General features: G+C 45.4%; 1 protein-coding gene across 2 annotated transcripts in view; it reads left to right on the top strand.

Annotated features, from left to right (window-relative positions):
• LOC120860294 (dihydropyrimidinase-related protein 2) overlaps positions 1-25,649 on the top strand; it is a 121,092-nt gene that overhangs the window by 65,355 nt on the left and 30,088 nt on the right. For both annotated transcript variants that reach the window (XM_040236067.1, XM_040236068.1), the window contains exons 4-7: positions 19,988-20,152; positions 22,293-22,354; positions 23,322-23,402; positions 24,375-24,443. In XM_040236067.1, the coding sequence (XP_040092001.1) occupies positions 19,988-20,152; positions 22,293-22,354; positions 23,322-23,402; positions 24,375-24,443 (377 nt within the window). The remainder of the gene's footprint in view (positions 1-19,987; positions 20,153-22,292; positions 22,355-23,321; positions 23,403-24,374; positions 24,444-25,649) is intronic.

Here is a 25,649-nt window from a genome sequence, read left to right as displayed (position 1 = left end):
CTTCTTTCCCTTAGCATGATGTCTTCAAGACTGATGCATGTTGTCAAATGTATTAGTACCTTATTCCTTCTTATGGACAAATAATATGTCATAGAATATACTACATTTTGCTTATCCATTGATTAGTTGGATTTAAGGCTGTTTCCACTTTTTGCCTTTTCTGAATGAATACTGTCGCTTGTAAGCAGGTTTTTATGTGGACATACATTTTCCTTTCCCTTGGGTTTATATTCAGGAGCAGAATTGCTGGGTCACTTGGTAATTCTGTCTTTAACTTTTTGAGAAACTGTCAAACTGTTTTCCCAAAGTGACATTTTGCATTTTGACCAACAGCATTCAAGGACCCCAATTTCTCCATATCTTCACCAACACCTATTGCTTTATTTTTAGGATTACAGCCATCTCTAGGGGTGTGAGGTGGTATTTCATTGTGGTTTTGACTCTAAGCTTTATTATAAAGCCAGTCCACTTGTTCATGGGCCTTTAGTCACACTTTTCTTGACCCACGATGTGAGAACTTGGTTTTGAGTATGTTTTCCTAACTCTGCATGGGGACATCAGATGTGAAAAGTATAAGGATGTTCCTAGAGATAAGAAAGAATAATTGAAATTAGGGATGTCTCAGACAAACAGGCTTCCCTGATGGCTCAGCAGGAGACGTGGATTGGATACCTGGGTCGGGAAGATCTCCTGGAGGAGCCCATGGCAACCCACTCCAGTATTCTTGCCTGGAGAATCTCATGTACCGAAGAGCCTGGTGGGCTGCACTTCATGAGGTCGCAAAGAGTCGAACATGACTGAGCAACTAAGCAAGCATGCATGCAGAAAAACAGGGCTCTCTGTCCTCACCCCTGACAGTCCCAGAAATCCTCACTCTGGGGTTCACTGTCCTTGGCTGGCTGGAATGGCCGCTTTCTTTCCTTTCAGACCCCTCTCTGCCCTTCCAGATGCACTGCTGTGTCACCATCACCATGGGTCCCAGAGTGGGTCCTGTTTTGCTGTCTTTTATGAGTACCCTTTATTCTGCTTGGACTTCCTGGTAGCTCAGTCAGTGAAGAATCTCACTGCAGTACAGAAGACCCAGGTTCGATCACTGGGTCGGGAAGATCCCCTGGAGAAGGAAATAGCAAACCACTCCAGTATCCTTGCCTGGAAAATCCCTTGGACAGAGGATCCTGGTGGGCTGCAGTCCCTGGGTTGCAAAGAGTCCGACACGACTGAATGATTTCACAGTGTTTATTCTGCTTTGTGGTGGGGTGGGCAGGTAAGAGGTCTTGTGCCAAGGAGGTAACTTGGCTGAGGCCTTGTAGCCTCTTTGCTCCAGTGTCCTTCTCTCTAACACCTTCTGTAGACTGTCAGGCCAGGGCAGTCTCTGCTGAGGACCAGAGATCTCCCAGGCTAGTCTGTGTCTGCCTCAGATGGACATCTCCCCTTTCCATAGGCCAGCATAATAAAACTAATCACATCCTGTATCTGTTGCTCACAGTCTTTACTCAGGGTTGCTTTCTACCTCTGTAAGATCAATTGTTGCTGTTCAGTCACTAATTCATGCCTGACTCTTTGCAATCCCACGGACTGCAGCATGCCAGACTTCCCTGTCCTTCACTATCTCCTGGAGTTTGCTCAAACTTACGTCCATTGAGTCGATGATGACATCCAACTATCTTATCCTCTGTTGTCCCCTTCTGCCTTCTATCTTTCCCAGCATCAAGATCTTTTCTAATGAGTCAGCTCTTCACATCAGATGGCCAAATTATTGGAGCTTCAGCTTCAGCATCAGTCCTTCCAATGATTATTCAGGACTGATTTCCTTTAGGATTGACTGGTTTGATCAATAGGGTGGGAAATAACCCCCACTTCTGAGGAAACTGCAGAATAGAGAGGTTAAGTGACTTGCCCAAATCCACCCAACTAATATGAGGCTGAATGACAACTCAGACCCTGGTCCTCTGGATCTCTGGCCAGCTCCTGTCCTGCTTGGCTTGTTGCTGCGGTCATCAGGTGCGAGACATGGTTTCAGTGCACGCACTGGATCTCAGATGAGTCCATCATCGCTTTCTGGATGCTTCTGATGTCATAGTGATAAACACCTCATAAACCTGTGAACTGAGGACGGTGCTGGGTGGCTGGGGCTGCATTGATGTGGGTGGGGAGAGATAGCCCGGAAGGATGTGGTCCTTCCCAGTGCCATTTCAGTATTAATCTGTATAACCTCTGTGGTTTCCTCCACTATGAAACCCTGTTCATTCATCCATCAAGTCATTCACACATTCATGGTCTTTATTAGGCTACTTGGTAGGTCCTGGTGTATCCATTAGGACCACAGATATGGGCTTTATTCTGTTCTATTGCTGCTTACTGGGGATACCCACAAAGAAAGGATTACAATAAAGTGTGATCATTTTAATTTTTACAATAAAAAATTTTTTTTTTTGGCTGTACTGCATGGCTTATGGGATCTTAACTCTCTAACCAGGGATTGAATCTGTGACCTCAGCAATGAAAGTGTGGAGTCTTAACCACTGGACTTCCGGGGAATTCCCAAAATGTGATTATTTTTAGACGAAGGTTCAGGGGCAACAGAGAAGAAGAAATCTTTAAAATGGGCCAGAGATGGTTATGGAAAGGCTTTCCCAGATAGGTCCAAGACTTGGATGAAGGCTCTGAAGGCTGGCCAGGATTCTGTCCTGGAGTCTGATTGTGGGGTGGGCATGAGGAGTAGGTGTCCAATTAAAAGAGAGACATGGGTAAGTGGATTGAGGCATGTGGAGTTTGGTAAATAATAGTGTGGAATGCTTTAGAATTTACAAGTATATCAGTTTTGCTGGGTATATATATATATTACCCTGATGAGTAAGGGGCCAGAATGCCAGTATTTATCACTGTTATTTAACATTGTCCTGGAAGTCTTAGTCAATGTAATGTGACAGGAAAAATAAGAAGTAACACTGTTGGAAAGCAAAAACCAAATGATTGATATTTGTTAGGTGGTTTACCTTAAATACTCAAAGGAATTAACTGAAGATAATTGGCTCTAAGAAAAAGGTTTATTAATAAATGACTGAGTATAGAAATATATTATTAAAAATGAATAGCTTTGCCATATGCCAGAAAGAACCAATTGGAAAATATAATTTAAAAATCCCATTCACAATAGCAACACAAAATATAAAGTAACCAAGAATTACGAGAATACATTTGTATGTTTTGGACCCAAGAAAAGACTTTAATCAATTTAAAAAGTGCTATGTTAATGAATAGAAAGACCTAATACTCTGAAGAAGCAGATTATTTAGAGATTAATTATAAATTCAATGTGATTCCAACCAAAACTTTAAAAAGTGTTGTTTCTTTTTCTTTTTTTGGACACCTGACAGACTCTGAAGTTCTGGTGGAAGAATCAATAGATAATAAAAACTAAGAGAAATTTGTAAAAAGCATAATGATGAAAAGGATGAGACCACTAGATATTTTAAAAATATAATTATTTAGGTGGCATGGTACTAGCTCCAGAAGAGACACATACATCAGTAGGAAAAAATAGAAAATCTGTAAGTGCCAACTGTATTTAAGTATTTGATGTATGAAAAAAATAACACTTCTAACTCATAGTGAAATCATAACATAGTTACAGTATTATGCTGAGATAGTCAACTATTTGAAAAACAAAGAAAAGTAAACTCCTTACCTCAAATCATATGCCAAAATATCTTCCAAATGAGTTAAAGTTAAATTTCAACAACAAAGTCAAAAGAGAACCAGGAAAAAAATATAATCAAAGGGTCGTAGAAGATGTTTCATCAAAGGTAGAAATCAGAAAAGATGGTGACACGGGAGTACCGTCATAGTAAAATGATTAAAAGAAAAACAAGAAGTAGGAAATTTTATTTGCAATATACGACATAGAGTTGATATTTAAAATATGAAATCATAACATTGTAATGAAAGATGCTTTAATAGTGAAGGTAAAGGGTATGAACAAGGTATTCACAAAAGAAAAATAAGTCTACTATTAAACTTAAGCAGAAATATTCATCTGTATGAATAATGAAAGAAATACAGGTTAACTTAGCAATGAGCTAAGTTTTTGTCTACTAAATTTTCAGATGTTTCCCCCAGTGTTTCTGTGAAATGGGCCTCATAGACTGCTGATAGGTGTTTACATTGGGATGCCCTTTGTGGGGGGCAGTAAGACACTAGTTAACAGGAACTTTAAAACTGTAGTAGCATCGACACATATACACTACCATGCATAAAGTAAATAGCTAATGAGAAGTTGCTGTACAGCACAGGGAACTCAGCTTGGTGATCTGTGATGACCTAGATGGGAGGGCCGGGGGTGGGTGGGAAAGAGGCTCAAGAGGGAGGGAATAATTGTATGTATATAGCTGATTCACATTGTTATAAAACAGTTATGCTCAATTAAAAAATAAATTAAAGAAAAAGTTTATGAAGAAAAAATATTCATACCCTTTGATCCAGGATAATCTGCAGACATTTAATCGTAAGGATGTTCACTCCAATTGTGAGAAAAAGTTGGAAACAACCTAAGTGGCCAAAACAAGTGATTGATTAAGTAAATTATGACTACTTCTAGAACAAAATGGTATGGAGTCATAGAAAACATTATAGAAAATATTTATTAATATGAATATGTTCACAGTGTATTGATGGAAAAAACCAGGGCTTGATCACATGTCCAATTTGATTTTACCTTTTTTTTAGAGAAAACCTTTATTGAAGTGTAATTTAAACCATAAAATTATACTATTTTCATAAAGAATATATATGTATGTATAGTGGGTAGGAAAAAAGATTGCATAGGCATACATCAGCATATTAATAGTGATTTTCTTTGAATGATGGAATAATAAAATTTTTCCTTCAATTTTTTGGCATGTAAGCGCTTTCACACTTAAAGGAATTTTATAAGAAGCAAATTCCCTTGAAGTTATCATTTTCATCTGGTTGCTATCTCTTACCCTTGTCATTCTTGGGAAGGAAGAAAATAGAATGTGAGGAAATGCTTAAATTTATGTATAGTCATGCAGGGGTGTTTCTGTAGTGCCTAAACTCTCTACCATCCACACAGTTATAAAGTATCGTGGAAGCTCCCTGAACAGCTTGGTCCCTTATCCAGCTTAGATCTTGTTGTCCAGATACACTGGCTGCTAGTCAGTCTTCTTAATCAACAAGAAGAAAAAAGACCCATTGAATTGCCAGCCCTCAGCCCGAGACGGGCAGCACATCATGGTACAAGGGCTGTGGTTCCGGCTGCAGAGATGTTATGCTATGTTTTTGAATCCCGTCCAGATTCCTAGGAGGAAAACACCCGTCAATTATGCTGGCTCTAGATAGATCCCAGTCAGCACATGACATCACCAACTCTTCCTTCCCTGGCCGCCTTTATTTGGAGGGGATGCAGAGAGAATTGTGCAGTGTTGGAATAAACAGAGTAGAGAACGGATCCCCTGTGCTTTTGTTTCTGGGTTGAACTCCAGCCTGGTTGCCACTGTTTTCTTTATTATACACAGTGAGCCGGTCACAGCAGCTTTGTACAAGTGTGTTAGCCGCTCAGTAGTGTCTGACCCTCTGCGACCCCATGGACTGTAGCTCACTAGGCTCCTCTGTCCATGGGATTCTCCGGGCAAGAACACTGGAGTGGGTGGCCGTGCCCTTCTTTGTACGAGCTTTGTACAAGGGAGGAATTGTTCGGTTGCTAATTACAGCCCTGTGTTTACAACAGTTCTTGTTTGAACTAGGTGCTCTCGTCCTTATGTTATTTGGTGGGTATCCACATGTGACGTCCTGAATTACAGTAGGTGTGACCCTCACTCTACTGTGGCCTGTATTTTCAGAGAAAGATGACTGTCACTAGATCCTAGGGTGTGTTTGATTATCTCCTTTGATAGGAGTGTAAATGTGACCCTGTTTGATGAAGGGGCTTGCTATCCTTTCCTGTTATTGACAGTGACCTTGGGCCGGAGCGTTTCCATATAGCTCTTCACATTACGTATGTCGGTCTGTGTGTTTCATTAGGAAGCTGTAAATCCTTGAGTTTCTGGTCAGGTTCCCTTCCCCACAAGGATCCAGCAGGAAGGAAAACAGACAGATGCAATCTTTGCACGTGAAAGCCTTGTGGTGTGACTTTTATTTTTTCGTGATGTTCCGCACAGCCCTGTAATCTCTTATTTTTGGCAGGCCGGTCCCGAATCTGTGGTTGCGTAGTCCCAGGCAACCAAAGGCTGAGACAAACAGAGGAAGTGTCATTACTCACATGTTTCCCCCGCCACCTCATCTTGGCCCGACATGGCCAGTGGCTACCCCCTCTTTGTGGTGGAGCTCCTGAGAGCTGAGTCTGACCCAGCCCCACACGGGGTCCCTTTCAGTTGTCTCTCCCCCAGCCCCTAGGGTCCCCGTCCCTCATTAGTTTCCTGCGTGCTTTTCATCATTTGTTTGTAGTCTGGAATTTATTTATGGCAGACTTTGTGGTGAAAACTGGGAAGTCTCTTTGCAGGGCAAGAATAGAGAACGCAGATGTAGAGAACAGACTTTTGGATACAGCAGAGGATGGAGAGGGTGGGATGAATTGAGAGAGAAGCACTGAAATATATACACTGCTCTATGTAAAATAGCTAGCTAGTGGGAAGCTGCTGTATAACACAGGGAACTTAACCTCATGCTCTGTGATGACCTAGAGGGGTGGGGGATGGTGGTGGGAGGTAGGTTCAAGAGGAAGTGGACATACCTATACTTAATGGCTGATTCACTTTGATGTATGGCAGAAACCAACACAACATTGTAAAGCAATTATCCTCCAATTAAAAGTAAAAAAAAAGCAACAACTGGGAAATCTCTTCCATTTTCTTAAAGCAGCCTGGAGGCTACAGGAAGTAGAGTAGGGAGCTTGCCTTCTACCCTTCTGCCTCCATCCCAGGCCTGTAGGCACACACACATATGTGCACACACACACAGAGAGGCAGGCACACATGCATAGGTGCACACACACACATACACAAGCAGGCACACACATGTGTGTGCACACACATGCACATGCATACGCAAATGTACACACACTCATGCACACACATACCTTCTGGTTGTCATCCTGGTAGCTGGGGCCTTGTGTCTGGTAAAGGATGCTGATGGAAGGGGAGGGTCTGCTCAGGAAATCTGCAGATCCTGGGGCTGCCAGTGCTTCCAGCATTTAGGAAACTCACCTCCTTCTCCTCCCTGCCTGGAGAGCGAAAGGGGAAAACCAGGTCATCCATCGCAGCCTGGAGTTACCGTATCCCTGGTGTGCGGGCGGGGGCGGGGGAGGGTTTGAAAATATAAACAGTCTCAATATTCTGAAAGCCTGCCGGAGATTCACACTGCAGTGATGTTTCCAGGGTAAGATCAGGTTTCTTTGCTTGTGATTGGAATTACGTGGACTTTCTTCAGGATGATTAGTTTGTGTTCTCTGCTCTGCTTGGCCAATTCTTCACAATCCAAATAGATGCATTTCTTCAGGCTTAAGACATTCACTGGACAGGAAGATTGTTTCCATCATGGTGTCCTGGGGTCAGAAAGAGGGTGGGGAGGGTGGTTCCCTGGTCGGAGGGGGGGGTAGGGGGGTGGGGGGGGTGGGGGGGTGGGTGGCGGGGTGGTGAAAAGTCTATATTTATGCCTGTTGACAGAGGGTCTCTATAAGCCTTCCTGCTTTAGCATTCACTGTCTTTTATTTTATGACCCGTGCCTACTTGCTGTGTAAACAGGACAGATTTGTTTTGGTTGTTTTTGTCTTACTCAGTTTTATGCTGAAGACTGTTTGGCTGGATGAATACCTCAAAGTCCTAGGCCTCTCTCCTGGCACTGGGAGCCTCTGGCCTTTTCTCAATAATGTCTTTATCTGCTCCCTTCCTACATTGTTACCCCTCATGGGTCCTCCACCTGAGCCCGTAACCACCCCCCGCACCCCCGCCCTGAGCCCTGCCACCCAGCCCACAGCAGCGCTGGAGGGTTGTGTGCCCCCACAGTGCCCAAGCCCCGACCCCTTCACATTCTATGTCAAAGCTCAATTGAGCACGTGGAAAAGACTGACTTCATGCCAGGAATTAGGTCAAGCAGTCTTATAGGCTCAAGACATTCCTATTTTACTTTCAATTTATTTTCCAAATGGTTGTGTAAGACCTATTCTGCCAGACACTGGGATAAGCCCTTTATAAACACTAGTTCCTAACAACCCTGCAAGGGGATGCTGTTACCCCCATTTAACAGATAGGAACACTGAGGCCTAGAGAAGGTGAAGGATTCCGAGTTGTACAGCTAGTGGATGGCAGAGCTGGGTGCCAGCTCAGGCTGCCAACTGTTGCTCTAACTTAAAAAAAAATATTTTAAATTAATTTTTAATATAAAATTAATTTTTGGGTGTAAAATTAATTTTTGTTGGAATTTCTCTAGTTGCAGTGCGTGGGCTTCTCATCACCTGGCTTTTTTTGTTGTGGAGCATGGGCTCTCGAGCACAGGCTCAGTAGTTGTGGTGTGGGATCTTCCCGAACCAGGGATCGAACCCATGTCCCCTGCACTGACAGGCAGACTCCCAACCACTGGAGTACCGGTGAGTCCCTACTCTAACGTTCACAAACACGAGCATATTTGGTGGGTGGAGTTGAAGGCCCGTTGTCTGATCAGGGCATTTGAGAGTCAGCCAGCTCGCAGGCCTGTGCAGTCCCTGTACGTGAGGATCCTCAGGACTTCAGATGGCTTAGAGGAATTCCAGGATCCAAACATGAGCCTGAGGCACACTCTGTGTTTCTCCCACCACCGATGCATGGGTGCGAGGGGCCGTAAAGTTGGCTTTTCTCCAGACAGAGACTCAGCGTGCCTGTCTAATTACAGGAAACAGGGCCCTCTCCACAGTTAAGTCAATGATTTCAACATCTCTTGGAGAAATTCTGCATGGACCTGGAGTTGGAGGCTTTGTTTTCTAACGAGTCTGGCTGGAATGCTCACCTCTGGCTTCCCTTGCCTGCTCCCCCCGGGCCGTGGTTTCATCATGCTGCTTTGCAGCGGGCACTTCCTATTCAGTGCCTTATCTGTCTGTAAGCGTTCATGGAGCTGAGAGAAAGCACAGCTGTGCTCTGTGCACTTGGGGCCCAGGTGCCTGGGCTGCTGCCTTGGCTTGTTGGCCTCACAAGGCGGCCTTGAGGGGATCAGCTTATGACTCAGATGGACAAAGCTAAGAGAAGGTATGAGGGGACTGGAGAACTAAGATGGCGGCTGTCACCATTTCATCATATTCTGGTTAAATTGTCAGTAACCTCTTTGTCCAGCTGGTTGATCTGCTTGCTTATGTATTGCTTCGTCCCCTACTTGGGTCTTGGAAGGTGGCCATTGATCTAAAACAGAGACGGCTTAGAATAGTGAAAAGAGCTTTGTTTTTATTCCCTTAAATAGCAGGCAAATAAAGTGAAAATAGCAGCGCTGGCTGGGTTGACATCCTGATGCTTGGCTAGAGGCAGTATGAAGTGATGATGCTCTGGAATGCTACGTGTTCATCTGTATTAAGAACTGTAACTCACCCAGTAAGCTCACTCGATGCTAGAACCCTCTCCAGAGAAAACCATTTAAAGTAAGGGGAAAATGGGAATTCCCTGGCTGTCCAGTGGTTGAACTTAGGGCTTTTACTGCTGGTGTCTGAGTTCTATTCCTTCTAGGGGAACCAAGATCCCACAGGCTATGCGGAGTGGCTGAAAAAAAAAAAGGAAGGGGGAGTTATTTGCATGAACATGTCCATAGGAACGTTATGTATAATAGAGGAAAAGTGGAAACAGTCTTTCGGTTCAACACAGGGGAATGGTGAAGAAAGTCGTAATAGATTCTTCAAAGAATAATTCTCATAAAAAATGGAATTGTGAAGACTCTAAGACAACGTGGTATTAAGAAAAAAGCCACAGATAAGTGAATGTGCCCTGTGATTATACCCACGTAAAACAGATACACATGAAAATTGTATAAATATTAATTACGTTGAATTTGTTCATAGTGCTTTTTAGGTCTACTGTATCCTTCTACTTTTCCGTATAGTCATTCTATTAATTTTTGAGAGTTTGATATTGAAACTCCAATAAAAAATCTTAATTCATCTACTTAAAAAATAATTGTAATATAGAGTGGAACTGTATGTAGTTTTGTTCTGTATTTTCCAAGTGTCCTGTAAAAGTGTTGCATAATTTCATAATTTAAAAGATAAGAAAGAAAGAGGAAAAAACAAAAAAGGAACAATATATACATGCCAGATCTGGAAGATGATCTAGAAACTGGAAGATGATCTAGAAAAAAGATGAATATTTATGATTAAGATGGTGGGATTATAGGTAATATTTTCTCCTGTTAATAAGAAAAGTAAAGGAAACAGTACAGATTTTGGATTCAGACCTGGGATTAGTTCTGGTATTACTACATCTCGTTGTGTGTCTCTAGTGACTCTTGAAACTTCCTGGGACTCAGATTCCTCATCAGTAAAAAGCTAGAACCATTTCCAAGGGTCTCTGGATCTGAGCCCGATTGTAGCCACTAATGGTCTCTTTCAAGTGGAGTCTGCTGGACTGCTTGTGTCAATAAACAATTTGTGAAAGACAAACAAACAAGAAACAACTTGTGGGCAGTTAGTGCCGTCATTGTGCACAAACTGTGAAGTCCCTTAAGCCCTCTTGGTGGCTCGGGATCTGCTGGCACCATCCACGGCTTGATGATGCTTTTCCTGAAGGCGCTACTATGCACATCTACCTCACGTGAGCAGAGAGCAAACTCTTAAATCCATGGAGGCTGGTTTTGAAGCTCTTTCTGGTGAAGCAGGTGGTTTCCTTCCCTCTCCATGCTGACCAGTTGCCTCTGATGGGCCCCTTCCTGGAAAGTTGACCCCATGTTGCCTACACATGGGCTCTCAGACTCTCCATGGCTGCTTTTGATGAGTCAAAGAGAGGATTTCTGTGCATCATTTGGTGTGTAAATCCTCTTCAAGGATTTACACATTATAAATGGCCCTTCATTGCCACACAAAGATTGCGTTAACTCTGCCTTTGATCATGAATGCAAGGAGGCCGTGTGCAAACTATACCCGAGCCTCAGAGAGAAAGGTTTTACGAGGTGCTGACGTGTTGACAAGGTCTTACCTGGTGTCCCAGATTGAATTCCAGTGACTCAGGTTGGTATCCCCTCTGTCCACCGGGTTAAGTTCATTTGCTGCCTGCTTTAGTGAACCTGCGTATGTTTTCGATGATGGAAGGGTGTTTAGGTTTGAAAAGTTGAGGTGTGTGTTATTGATAGATATGCCAAGAAGGTGGTGGTTTGTTGTGGCTGTCGAACAAGGCAGGTTGGGAGTTGAGCTCTGAGACAGTGTCTGCAGAACTGCAGGCGAGTCCCGTAGCCTCCAGTTTCCTTGTCTGTGATGTGATGAGCACTGTGAAACTGCCCTGTCTGCCTGATTTGAGCATCACCTGATAAGGCACACCATAGCACTTTGTGGACTACTTGCTATAGAGCTGTACCAAGGCGAGGGTGATATTGTTGCTGTGAAACAAACATTGGCATGACTTTATAAAATGATTTGATGGTCCTATTCCTATTTTTAAAAGTTTCTGTAGGTAGGAGTAGATATGTTTTTGTAAAGTGGGGAGCTTTGGTTATGCCTTGTGCTAAATTGTGAAAATGGATTGAAAAGCCAAGAGGCCTTTCCAAGATCATTGTTAGAATCAGAACTAATACTGGATTTGGAATCTGGGTCCTCTCTCTGCCCTGCTCCCCACCTTTCCTTTCCCATCCTCTGTCTCTAGTTCTGATTCCTGGGCTCTCCAGGTTGCCTTCTAGCAGCCTGGAAGGAATGAGCAACCTCCTTCCAGCAGGTCCAGGCCACGGGAAGGGAAGTCTAGGGGGCAGAGGCTACGGGCTGCAGGTATGGGGAGCTCCAGGTGCCCACCTGCAGCTTCTGGATGCACAGATGCCTATGGGCAGCAGGGTCCACCCCTGATAGGTGCTGTAGCCTTGGGGTCCCACCTGCTTCCAGCTGCTTGGCATAGGGATTTGCCTGAGACTGAATAGGGCACAGGTCCCCAGATTCATCCCCCAGTGAGTACGGAGTCTGAGGCCAAGGATGAGTCAAGACACAGGAGACTGCTCTGTCTGGGAGATGGGGTATTGGTGTTTGGGGAAGTCACACCAAGACAGTATGGGCAGTGCTGGGATGAACCCGGGGTCAGTTCAGGCAGAGGGGAGGCAAGGGTGCAGTGGGCCGAGAGTGAAGGGGGTCGGAAACATGGGGTGTTGACAGCATTCACTCCTTTCCAGAACATGGCAGGGAAGGCAGGGCAGGAAGTGAGCAGCAACCTGAGGATGGAGAGTGTCATTCTTATGTGTACCTTTTCGTATATTGGGTTGGCCCAAAAGTTCGTTTGAGTTTTTCCATACATCTGTGGAAAAACTGGAACAAAGCTTTTGGCCAACTTAGTATTTTTTTCCCCAAATAATAGTATTTTAGGAGCGGAGTTTGTTTGCTCCATAGCTGGCTACTCATCAGCTCAATGAAGAGGCTGTTTGTTTGTTTTATAAATGCATTTTACTGACTCCTGCTGTGGCCTTTATTCCCACCAGATCTCTAGCTTAATGATTCTAGCAGTGACCACTGGACACTGAATAGTTTCTTATGGCTCAGCATGGTTGATATGAACATGTATGCCCAGTTGGTTAGTCATGTCCGACTCTGAGACCCCATGCACCTGCCCGGCTCCTCTATCCGTGGGATCTCCTAGGCAAGAATGCTGGAGTGAGTTGCCATTTCCTCCTCCAGGGGATTCTTCCGACCCAGGGATCAAACCCTCATCTTCTGTGTCTCCTGCATTGCAGGCAGATTCTTTACCCACTGAGCCACTGGGGAATACTCGCTTAGTTTTAAAAGCAAGATAATGTTAAAGGAAGCTTGGGAAAGAGAGCAATAAGAGGATGACCCTGGTGCCTCAAAGTTCGAGCAGTTGGTATGCCTGCGATTGTTCTAGATAGTTCTAGCTTTTAGGAAAATGCTTCCTTGCATGGCAGGAGAAGCAGTATATTTGCACAAGGCGAGAAGTTAGCCCTGGAAGCATGTGGTTTAGAGGCATTTTAATATTTCATAAAGGGATTTACGAGGGAGTTTTCCTTATGAAGTATTGTATTAATAACTCTGTCTTCCCTGCTGGTCTTTTTGAGCATGGTTGTATAGCAGGCACTCTTCAGAGTAGTTTCTGTATTGACTCATTTTCACCTCACTGAAACCTGTGGGTGAGGTACTAGTATCAGTCCCATTTTACAGATGAGGAATGTCAAGTCCCCAGAGGCTGACCATCTCATCCACAGTCACGTGATGAAGAGATAGCAGAACAGGCTAGGAACGCGGTCATCTGACCTCGCCTCTCCTCCCCAGCATCTCCTAATTCCCCGGTGCAGGTGCTTTCTCTTCCCTTTCTGCCTCTTTTGAGGACAAAAACCATGTTATCCTAACTGCCAGCCCGGACTCCCCAAAGGCTGTTATCTCTCCAGCAACAAAAGCCACACTCTGCTGAATAGGTCACCTAGCCTTTGGCTGAGGAGACGCTGGCCCGGCAACTCCAGAGATAAGCCAGCGGTGGTTGTGCTGTCATCTCCCTGGTGGTTTGCTTTTAATTCAGGTCCATTAATTTATCTCAGATGGAAACGGGAGAGGCCAATGCGCACACAGCTAAGCGCAAGGCCTGGAGAAGGAGGCCCAGTGCTGATTCTGGAATGGGGGGCTGGAGAGGGGCAATTTTGATAGGGTAAAGGCCCCAGGGAGCATGGGCAGTGTGTGTACTGACTACAGGAGATTCTAGACCTGCCGCTACAGGGGTCTGTGTTTGAGGCTCCAGAGAGGCAGGGGAAGAGCCTTGGTGGGACCTGGCAGGACTGAATCCCCACACCCATCTTCCTCCTGCTCCATCTGCTTATCCTCCCAGCAGGCTTGGAATATGGTTCCTATTCAGCCCCCTCAATTCCAGGACAAGGACTGCGGGGGTGACTTTTCTGGCATTTCTCTATGTTCTAAATAGGAAGAACTGATTAGAAACACTAACCGCTGGCTTTTTAAAAATCTGGGGCCTTAGATTATGTCAGGGCTGACTACTTCCCAGGTGTGATGTTGTATGCACTTTAGCAAGATATTACCCTTGTGGAGGGGGTATCAGACTGGGTGGAGGGTCTGAGGTTCTCTCTGTATCATTTCTTAACAACTACATGTGAATCTTTAATTATCATGATGCTGTGCTTAGTCACTCAGTCGTGTCCGACTCTTTGTGACCCTATGAACTGTAGCCCGCCAGGCTCCTCTGTCCATGGGATTCTCCAGGCAAGAATACTGGAGTGGGTTGCCATTTCCTCCAGGGGATCTTCCTGACCCAGGGATTGAACCTGTAGCTCCTGTGTCTCCTGCACTGCAGGTAGATTCTTTACCTGCTGGGCCATCTAGTCAGCCACAAACATCATTGTTGTTGTTTAGTTGCTAAGTCCTGTCCAACTCTTTGTAGCCCCATGGACATTAAATAGGGTCTTTTAAATACTGCAAACTCCAAAGAGGCCCTAGATTTGAATTTTCCAGGAGCAGCAATGTATTTACATGGCGTTAACACTTTGCTGATATCCATAACATATAACAATAGGATACCAAAACCACTCAAGGCAGTAAAAAGCAATGAAGTGCTGATACACACTATAATGGATGAACCATGAGAACACCATGCTAATTGCAGGAAGCCAGACACAAAAGACCACGTGCTGTATGATTCTTTTTTTATATGAAATATCCAGAATAGGCAGATCCATAGAGACAGAAAGCAAATTAGTGGTCGCTTAGGGCTGGGAGTTGCAGAGATGGGGGCGTTGGGGAGGGGCTGCTGATGAGTATGGGGTTTCTTTTTTGTGGATGATGTTCTACAATTAGATTGTGGTGATGGCTGCAGAACTCTGACGAGACTAAAAACCATTGAACTGTACAGTTTAAATGTGTAAATTGGCTGGTATGTGGAATAAATGTGTAAATTGGCTGGTATGTGGATTATATCACAATAAAACTGTTAAAAAAAGTAACATCCTTTGACAGTTTTAAGAGAAATAATAAAAGTCCTTGGGAAATTGCTGGTGTCCTCTAGGTGCAAGCGCTTCCAGACACTGGTTGGAACACCTCAATTCAGGCCACTGTCTTGGGGCATGTTTTGGCTCCCTTGTAAAGCAGATTCCCAGGCCTCCCACTGAAACCACAGCGGTGTTTCTGATGCTCCTCCTGAGGGTATGAAAACTCAGTGTGTGCCAGACGTTTTGCCAGGTGCTTTCATGTGCTTTCTTTTTGTAAAAATTAATTTTATTTGTTTGTTTATTTTTAGCTGTGCTGGGTCTTCATTGCTGCATGGGTTTTTCTCTAGTTGCAGCGAGCAGGGGATACTCTCTAGTAACCGTGTGTGGGCTTCTGATTGTGGTGGCTTTTCTTGTTGTGGAGCACACGCTCTAGGGCACCTGGGCTTCAGTGTCGCAGCTCTGGGGCTCTAGAGCCCAGGCTCAATAGTTGTGGTGAACTGAGCGTAGTTGCTCCGCAATATGGGGATCTTCCGAGACCAGCGATCGAACTTGGGTCTCTTGCATTGGCAGGTGGATTCTTTGCCACTGAGCCTCTAGGGAAGCTTTCACATGCTTTCTTGAACTCAAAGCCCTGCATGCATGGATGCTTGACGCCCATGTTTCATATGTGAAGGGATGGTGGTTCCAAGGAATATACACAGCAGGAGGGTGATGCTGTGGGAGTTAGCATCAGAACTTGGAGCTCACTGACCTCAAAGGCCATCTTCTTTTCTCTGCCTGCTGCCAGACTGGGTTGATGAGATGTCCCTCTAAGACAGAAGCCAGGCCCTCCCAGGGACAGATGGCTTAGGACAATCACCAGGGAAAAGGCCTGTGGGTTCCATGCAAGTCGTTTCCAGGCTCTGTCCTCCTCGGAGGGGCATCTCTGCTCCCTCCGGAAATGACTGTGACACTCTGCCCTGTTCTCTGGAGCAGCTCTTCCCAGGAGAGCTTCTGTGGAAAGAGAACTGTGGGAAAACATGTGGAGTCATTTCGTGGACACGTTTCTGAGTGTCGTTCATTCTGGCAGGAAATGTGTTTATTCCCCAAAGTCCTCAGCTTTGCCTGTGTCCTGAGTTTTCAAGGGTTCATAACTCCAAGAGCTGTTTTTGGAGAGGGAGGGAACCGGATATTTTTGGTACGTGATAGAGCTGTTGTGTAGAAAACAGGACCCTGATGGTAAAGGCACAAGTGAATGACCTTGGCGAGGGGAGTCAGTGGGAAAAGGTTTGCACTCAGCTTCCCTGGCAGCTCGGTGGTAAAGAATCCTCCTGCTAGTGAAGGAGACAGGGTTCGACCCCTGGGTCAGAAAGATCCCCTGGAGAAGGAAATGGCAACCCATTCCAGTATTCTTGCCTGGGAAATCCCACGGACAGAGGAGCCTGGTGGGCTACCTTCCATGGGGTCACAAAGAGTCGGACACGACTGAGCGACTAAACAACAATAACAGCAAGTTATACTCAGGGTAGTCCCAGGAAGAATTCTCAGCTCCCGAGAACTTATTAAAAGTGTGGATTCTCAGGTGCCCGCCCAGGCTACAGACTCTGAAAGTCTGGGAGTGATGTCCAGGAAACTGAGTTTTAATTAGCTCTCAAGATAATTTTCTCTGAAGTTTGAGGAGCCTTGCGCCCGATGATCTGACATATGCTTGGGGTTGAACAGGAAAATCTGGTTGTGTTCCCAGGAGGGCATGCCCTTCTGAGCCTGACCTATCTTGCAGGGTTATGTATGAGCTGGAAGGGAGCATTCATTCATTTGTTGAAAACACATATTGAGCACTTCCTGTTTCAGTGCATCCACACCCTGCTCTGGGAGACTTTACATCCCATGGAGGAGGCGGGGTGGGGTGGAGTGGAGGCTAGAGTCAGAGAGAAAGTGTGCTCAGTCGTGTCTGATTCTTTGTGACCCCATGGACGGTAGCCCTCCAGTCCTCTACGCAGGCCATAAAGTAGGGAAACCTGATGCAGAAACTGCTGCAAATGGGAAAGTGACCCTGGGGTGCTGACATTTGACCCAATCAGAAGGGGAAAAAAAGCCGAGATGCCCAAGGAAAGAGCAAGGTGAATGGATTTGCAAAGAGAGGGCACTTCCCCTGCAAAGGTCTGAGGGTGGGGGAGTTGGCAGGTCAAAGAATGAAACATGGCCGGCCAGGGTGGCCTGAAGGTGGTAAGCAGTGGGTAGGTAGCAGAGATTACGTTGGAGAGATAAGTGGGGGCTGATTTTCAGAAACAAAAAGAGGAGTTAGAGTTTTGCTCTACAGATGATGAGCAGCTACTGGAGGCTTTGGAGGAGGGCAAGTGATGAAGCAAAGGGTGTGACTAGGGAAGATTCTACCAAAACTATGATTGCTACTAAATCAAATTTTAGTTCTTTTTTTTTTTTTTTGCTGAGGGCACGGGGAACTAATTTAGAAAGAAAAATTGGAATCACTTTGTCAGAGTTTCTATGTTAGCAGATGGAACAGACTTGTATTAGAAGTGTACCCTGCAGAAAAAACTAACACAACATTGTAAGGCAATTATATGCCAAAAAAAGTATACATCCTCATTGCTTTCATTAGGTAACATTATATGTTATATACCAGCTATATATTTACCTATTAATTACATATGCTGCTACTTATAAAAAGTAAATTTTGTCAGAAGAAGATTCAGCTTTGATGTTCATATTTTCCAGGTATATAAAGCCAAGCTCAATTGATTGCAGTTCAGCAGTGTCTGTGAGATTTGATCCAGTTCAGAAACTCAACCTCATTAGTGTTGCCTGCGCTGGCATTTTCTTAGCTGAGAACTGCTTACCTGGCTGTAGAAAATCTAATATATAGAAGAATGATTCATTGCTTTAGGCATCAAGAGTCTTGGGTTTTGTCCTCTTGGTTGCATAAGTTTAAATTGACCTTGGACACGTCACTTTGGTTTGTATTTGAGTGTCTTTGGGCAGAAGATGAGTAATAATAATCATGGCAATTGGGCGAGAACTCTTCAAGACCTAAGAGAGACCACAGCCCATGCAAAGGCCCTGTGGCAGAGGGGAGCAGGCTGATAATATTATAGCAACTCAGAGGCAGCCACTGAGCAGCTGGTGAGCAGAGTGCAAGGGGTAAATGGTCCAGGATGATTTCTAGAGGTAGGCAGGGATCTTGTTGGGAACTTTAACTTTTATCTGGGGACTTCCCTGGGGTGTGCTCAGTTGTGTCAGAATCTCTGCAACCCCATGGACTGTAGCACATCAGGCCGCTCTGTCCATGGGATTTTCGAGGGAGGAATACTTGGAGGGGGTTGCCATTTCTCCCTCTAGTGGATCTTCCCCACCCAGGGATCAAACCCACACTCCTCATTGCAGGTGGATTCTTTACCACTGAGCCATCGGGGAGGTCCAGTGGGTAAGACTCTGCACTCCCAGGGCAGGGGACCTGGGTTTGATCTCTGATTAGGGAACTAGATCCCCCATGCTGCTACTAAGAGTTCACATGCCTCAACTAAAGATCCTGCCTGCTTCAGTGAAGATCCTGCTGCTGTACTAAAACCTGGTACAGCCAAATAAATAGACAAATAAATATTAAAAAATTTTTTTTAATCTGAAGAGTAAGGGGAAACCATTGGAGGATTTAAATTGGGGAGGGACATAAGGTTGGACTTCCCTGGTGGCTCAGTTGGTAAAGAATCTGCCTGTGATGCAGGAGACCCAGGTTCAATCCCTGGGTGGAGAAGATCTCCTGGAGAAGGAAATGGCAACACAATCCAATATTCTTGCCTGGAAAATCCCATGGGCAAAGAGCCTGGTGGGTTACGGTTCATGGGGTTGGAAAGAATTGGACATAATTTAGTGACTAAATCACATAATGTTGATAGATATGCTGTGTCATTGAATCCTCATAACCAATGTGTGTGGTACGTAATATCCCTGTTTTTTTAAAAAATATTTTTCTTGATGTGGACCACTTTTTAAAGTCTTTATTGAATTTGTTACAATATTGTTTCTGTTTTATATTTCATTTTTTTGGCCCCGAGGCATGTGGGATCTTAGCTCCCCAACCAGGGATCAAACCTGTGCCCTCTTCATTGGAAGGCAAAGTCTTAACTACTGGACTACCAGGGAAGTGCCCATATCTCTATTTTAAACCAATCCAGAAACTTAGGGTAGTGGAGATGAAGTAGCTCACCTTGCTGGTGGGGAGTGGAGCCAGGAAACAAAGCCACGTAAGCCTGACTAGTCCTCTGTAGTCCCTATCAGCCTATTTCAATAATAATATAACAATAATTGCAGTTTTAAAATGCTTTGAACTCTTAGCATGAACGATCGCCCTTGAATTACAAAGTGGTATTATGCCGCAGAAATCTGAGTGGTGATGAGGTAGTGGATATGCTGGGGAACCTTTACATTTGATCTTAGCTGAAAGACGGAGAAGCGGTTGCCGGGGACCTTTTAAAAGGCCCCGTCTGCATGGCTCTGGTCCAGCATCTTCAAGTTCCCTGTCGTCTGGTGGAGGGCGTCCCCGAAATAGCTATCAATACAGAAAAGGGCTCGGTGGCTCCGGCTCTCCATTTGACACTGCCATTGTCCAAAAGGACTCATTGTCCGTGAAATGTGCCTGAGGTCTGTGCTTTCATGGGTTTTGCGCCGGGAAATCAGATCTGGGCAGGTCATGCGTGGTTTCACTGGAGCAGTCATGCCATGCCAAGTTTCTGCTTTCTCCTTTTTGGGTAGTCTGCTGGTTAAGTGGATTCTTAGAACCTGGTGGTAGAGTTCCATCTTAATTTTGAGCCCTTGTTCAGGGTCGAAATGGGGAAACAGCTTCTGGCTTGTACACCTGGAAGCTCCTATTGGTGATGACGACACTTTTGTTCCTTTCTAGTTGACCACGTGGTTCCTGAGCCTGGGACGAGCCTGCTGGCTGCCTTTGACCAGTGGCGGGAATGGGCTGACAGCAAGTCCTGCTGTGACTACTCTCTGCACGTGGACATCACTGAATGGCACAAGGGCGTCCAGGAGGAGATGGAGGCCCTGGTGAAGGACCATGGTAGGTTGTGCCCACCCAACACTTCCTGGGGGTGTTTCCTTCTCAGACCATGAGCTGCTTGAATAGTGCTCCTAGGGGCCTCCTGCACCTGCCCTGTGTGCCAGGAGGGAGTGCATGGCCTGCAACTTGGGCTGGGCATGGCCATGGTCAGACAACCGGTCACAGCTTATTGGTGTAAGCACACCGTGTGTGTGTGCCAGCCAGGCTGGGGAGTTGCGGATGAGAGAGGGATTTGCCCTTAAAGGAGAAGAGTGCACCTCCCAGGGAGAATTCTGGGTGATCTAGAGGAGAGCCTGGGACCCTGAGTACAGGACTTTGGCAGCCTCTGTTTGCAAACCCAAGAGAACCAGGGTAGATTTGAGGGTGATGAGGCTCTGGAACCACATGAGGTGTCTTTTTTTTGTTCCATAGGACTATTTGGGGGAGCCAGATTCTAAGGACTGGGTTCTGAAAGATTCCCAGGGATATTGGGATATTCCAGGGATATTGGGGGGATCTTAACCACCTCCAGGTGCCTCTGGGTCTCTCTTATCCACAGGAGCCTTAGGGATTTGGGTTATCAGACAACATCATCTTTGGGGGTCTTCTTGACTTTGGCTATAGATTGGAGATCACATGGGGTCACATGTTGACCTCTTTGGATCCAGATCATTCAGGAAACGTCTATGCTTTATGGTTCTGAACTTCTAGGCTCAGAAGTACCATGAGCTGAGAGTAGAATCTAGGCATAGATATGGTGGATATCTACAGATACGTGGAAAAAGCTTAGAATGATAATCTGTAGTCTGGGGCTTATTTCTCTGCTTTTTTACAAACGAGCTGTGTTATCTTGGCCAAATCACTTAAATTTTATGAGTCTCAATTTAACAAAAAGTCTCACATGAGGATATTGGATTAGATACCCTAAGATTCGTTCCCACATGAAAGAAACTAGGTAATCCTTGACCTTTCTCACTTTGGCAAATCCTGAGACTCAAATGGATTAAATGCTAATAATGAATTTACTCCACATCAGCCTGGAGGGTTACCATAGCAACTGTTGCCTAGCAGGAGAGAAGGGCCAAAGTGTCCCAAGGCATTGAACACAGGCAGCTTCCAGCACCCCCGTGGCTTGAATTAAGCTCCAAGGCTAGCAGGTTGTCAGTACAGTTGTTTACCCTTGTGATGGATGTTGATCAGGGATGTTTGGTCTGGTGCTTTTGGAAGCAAAAACTCTAAAATGCTAGGGTGAGAGCTGTGACATCTGCTGTTGCACCCACAGACCTTGTCTTACTTAAAACACTTCTGAAAAATCAGCATAGAAGGCAGTCAGTTTACCGGAGAAAAGACATTTGTTATAGATCTTTGAATTCACTTTCTTGTTAAAGTCACAACAGTTAGGAGCAAATTTCTTGTTAATGTTAATGTTAATTATGTTAGAATACAACATAATGTGAAATTTGCTGTCTTAGTCATTTTAAATGTACAGCTCAGTGACACTAAGGACATTCCCATTGTTGTGCAGCCATCACCGCCATCCGTCTCCAGACCTTTCTTTCATCTTTCCAAACTAAAACTCTATCTCTGTTAAACCATACTTTTCCCTTCCCCCAACCCCCTTCTACTTGTTGTCCCTGTGAATTTGGCATATAGGTGGAATCCTACAGCGTTTGTCCTTTTGTGACTGGCTTATTTCACTTAGCAGAATGTCCTCAAGGCTCATCCACATTGTAGCCTGTGTTAGAATTCCCTTCATTTTAAGGCTGAATAATATTCCATTGTATGGATGGACATTTTGTTTAGCCCTTCATCCATGGACTTTATTTTGCTTTTACCTTTCGGCTCTTTTGAACAATGCTGCTGTGAAAATGGGTGAACAAATACTGGCAATTTAAAATGTTGGTATAGTTTTAAATTAAGAGAAAACCGTAAAAATATTAAAAAGAACCCTTATGCACCCTAGTACCAGATTTGCCAGTTGCTTGTATTTTATCACATATATTTGCTTTATCTTTTGGTCTCTGTCTTTATCTCTTCCTTTCTTCCTCTTTCTGAGTTTCTCTCTCCACACACATATACATATTATAACTTCCTTATTCCCATCCAGATTATTGGTTTATCTGTGAGTCATGTCTCCACCTCTGTTTTGTCTGTCCTCTAGGGGTGAATTCCTTCCTCGTGTACATGGCTTTCAAAGATCGCTTCCAGCTCACTGATTCCCAGGTAAGAAAAGCTGGCTTTTCTTTCTGGCATTTGGTACATTTGGGCCAATGCTGTTGTCTTTTTTTTTTTTGGCATATAGTTGCTTTATAATGTTGCATTAGTTTCTGCTATATAACCAAATGAATCAGCTGTATGTACACATATATCCCCTCTCTCTTGGACCTCCATCCCAACCCTCTAGGTCATCACAGAGCACTGAACTGAACTTCCTGTGCTATATTGCTATATTGCTATATTCCCACTAGCTATCTGTTTTACACCTGGCAGTATGGTACTGGAACAAAAACAGAAATATAGATCAATGGAGCAAGATAGAAAGCCCAGAGATAAACCCATGCACCTATGATCAGATAATCTATGGCAAAGGAGGCAAGAATATACAGTGGAGAAAAGATAGTCTTTTCAATAAGTGGTGCTGGGAAAACTGGGCAGCTACATGTAAAAGAATGCAATGGGAGCACTCCCTGACACCACATACAAAAATTAACTCAGCGTGGACTGCTGCTGTCTTCATAGCCGCCTCCAGCGTATGCTCACGGGAAATGGTTGGTGGATGAAGTCCCTGATGTCACTCCCTTCAGGGGATGGTATGAAGCCCGTGCCCTGGCCCCCCAGGACTGGTGTTCCCAGGTTCTGGAATCAGCCACCTGCCTGGGACAGTATAACTGAGAGGGGCTCTCAGACCCCTCTCAGCAAACCTGGTGCAGAGCCGGTATCACCCACCAGCTTCTCCTCATCTAAGCCCTGGAGGTTACACTGCCTCTGTTGATTATCTGTTAATTACTAAGAGGTCCTTCTCTGCTACGTGTGACCAGAAACACTGCCCTCAGGCGCGTCAGAAAAGCTGGCCTTCATAGAGGCATCGAGGGGTCCTGTGCTAGTCCTGGTGGCCGTCAGGGAGGTGGTGATACTTGTGACCAGGAACATTGAGTTCCCTGTCTCTGATCCCACGCCCTCCCTCTCTCAGATCTATGAAGTCCTGAGCGTGATCCGGGATATTGGAGCGATTGCCCAGGTCCACGCGGAAAACGGCGACATCATCGCAGAGGTGCGTGCTTCCGCGGTGTCACCACCACGTGACCCACTGGGCGAGAGGCAGGCTCGAGGGAGTGGACTGGCTGCCGTAGCTCACCTCCAGGGGGACAAGCAGAGTGACCCGGGGGGACTGTGGGAACAGTCTTACGACAGCATGAAGGTTGGAGATGCACGCGCCCCTTGATGTGTTCTCAGGACGAACAGCCTTTCCATAGAGGAGTCCTTTCTCTCAGCGCTTGTGATGTGGCTGCCTGCGGGGAGGTGGACACTCACATATAGACATGTAACATCGTAGCCCAGGACTGGGGATACTTTGGCTTTTAGCATCCTAGGGGATAGCTGTACTGTTGGCGAGGCTGTAACTGATCTGTCGTAACTCAGGCAGGACCAGGGACGGGGTACCAAGCCCTCTGTTCGTGGGGTCTTGGGATGAGGGTCAAAAGTGCCACTTTAGTTTAATTTTTGGTCATGCTGCATGGCATGTGGGATCTTAGTTCCCTGATCAGGGATCACACCCGTACCCCCTGAGTTGGAAGTGTGGAGTTGTAACCACTGAACCGCCAGGAAATCCCAGCAGTTCCATTTTGATGTCTCAATGGAGTGATTTTTACCCAGATCTTGGCAATCAGGCTCATGTGGGATCCAGTTCCCCCTGACAACCTGTTGTTGCCCAGTTTGTGTCCAGCTGTTTGTGACCCCATGGACTGCAGCATGCCAGGCTTCCCTGTCCTTCACCATCTCTCAGAGTTTGCTGTCCATTGAGTTGGTGATGACATCCAACCTTCTCATCGTCTGTCATCCTCTTCTCCTCCTGCCTTCAATCTTTCCCAGCATCAGGGTCTTTTTTAATGAAGTTGACTCTTCATATCAGGTGGCCAGAGTACTGGAGCTTCAGCTTCAGCATCTGTCCTTCCAGTGAATATTCAGAGTTGATTTCCTTTTGGATTGACTGGGTTGACAGCCTGGTTTTCTTTAAACATTGCAGGAGCAGCAGAGGATCCTGGATCTGGGCATCACCGGCCCTGAGGGACATGTGCTGAGCCGGCCTGAGGAGGTGAGTGCCTGCTGAATGGAGGGGATGAATCCGTGTTCTGGGGCGGGCGCCGCCGGAGCCACAAAGCGCCCACTTCCTGCCTGTTGAGAATGTTGGTTTTTTCCCTTGGATGCTGATTTTGGTCCCTGGAGATGTCCCAGTCCACCGCTGAGAAGTGTCTACACAGGCAAAGTGAAGTGTTAGAATGTGCTGTGGGGTAAAGCAGTGTGGCTTGTTTAACCTAAAGACTCCTCTTTCTGTCTCTAATTCTCCAAGCCCTTCCTTGGGTAGACAAACACAAACAGCTTTTATTAGCATCCAGCAATACGGGTTTTGTGGTTCATAACCCAGGGCCTCCAACATCCTGCCATAAAAGCTCTTATAAGTATCTAGAAGGCAGAAGAGAGATTGTAAGTGTTTCCATGATAAGTCTACACGGGGTATAGCACAATCAGCAGAGTGTGGTAGACTGAATCTTTCACAGTCAAGGGAGGAGAATTCAGAGCAGGGTTCTTGCTGGCTCAGAGGTTGAGAGTCACTGCTTTGGATGGCGAAGGCTGTGAGTGAGAAGGAGGGTTTACATCTTATGTGACAGAAGAGTCTGTTTTTCTAAATGAGAATCTGTGGCCTCAGTACTTTTCAGGAGCTAGCTCTTTAAGGAAAGGCTCAAGGTCAGGCTTTGGAGTTCCTGGTGGCTCTGAGCAAAGAGGATGCTGGGGAGTCTGATGGAAGTGAAGAGACTGTCCTGGGAAAAAGGACAGGCAGAGAAGGCAGATAAAATTGCCACATGGATGATGACTTAAAATTAGGATTTTTCCTCCCAGAAACAAGTGGTGGAAGATGCTGGGTCAGAGGGGTACGGATGGGACCAGAGCCCCCAGGGGCTCTGCTCCCACTAAAAGAAAATGGGTTCTGAGCATGTGGTGTTGAAGTTGCCATCAACAGGCTGCTTGGGGTGAGGAGAAGTGCCTTATCTCATCAGGCTTTTCCCCAGGCTTTGTGGGGAGGGATGAGGCTGAAAAAGGAGAAAGATTGTAGGAAAGAGGCAGAAAAAAGCAAAAATGGAAATCACTTGGAATGTTTTGCACACACTGAGGGCTTAATTTCCTTGTTCTGCCATTCTTACCACATATGTGCACACATACACAGACACATACAGAGATACACACACACACACATACGTACACAGAGCATCACAGACACACAGACGTATATACAGGGACTCAT

The sequence above is a fragment of the Oryx dammah genome, unplaced genomic scaffold, assembly GCF_014754425.2.
Source record: "Oryx dammah isolate SB20612 unplaced genomic scaffold, SCBI_Odam_1.1 HiC_scaffold_11056, whole genome shotgun sequence".
Taxonomy (NCBI): Eukaryota; Metazoa; Chordata; class Mammalia; order Artiodactyla; family Bovidae; genus Oryx; species Oryx dammah.
Note: the sequence above shows the minus strand (reverse complement) of the source record. Positions and strands in the feature narration are given on the sequence as shown.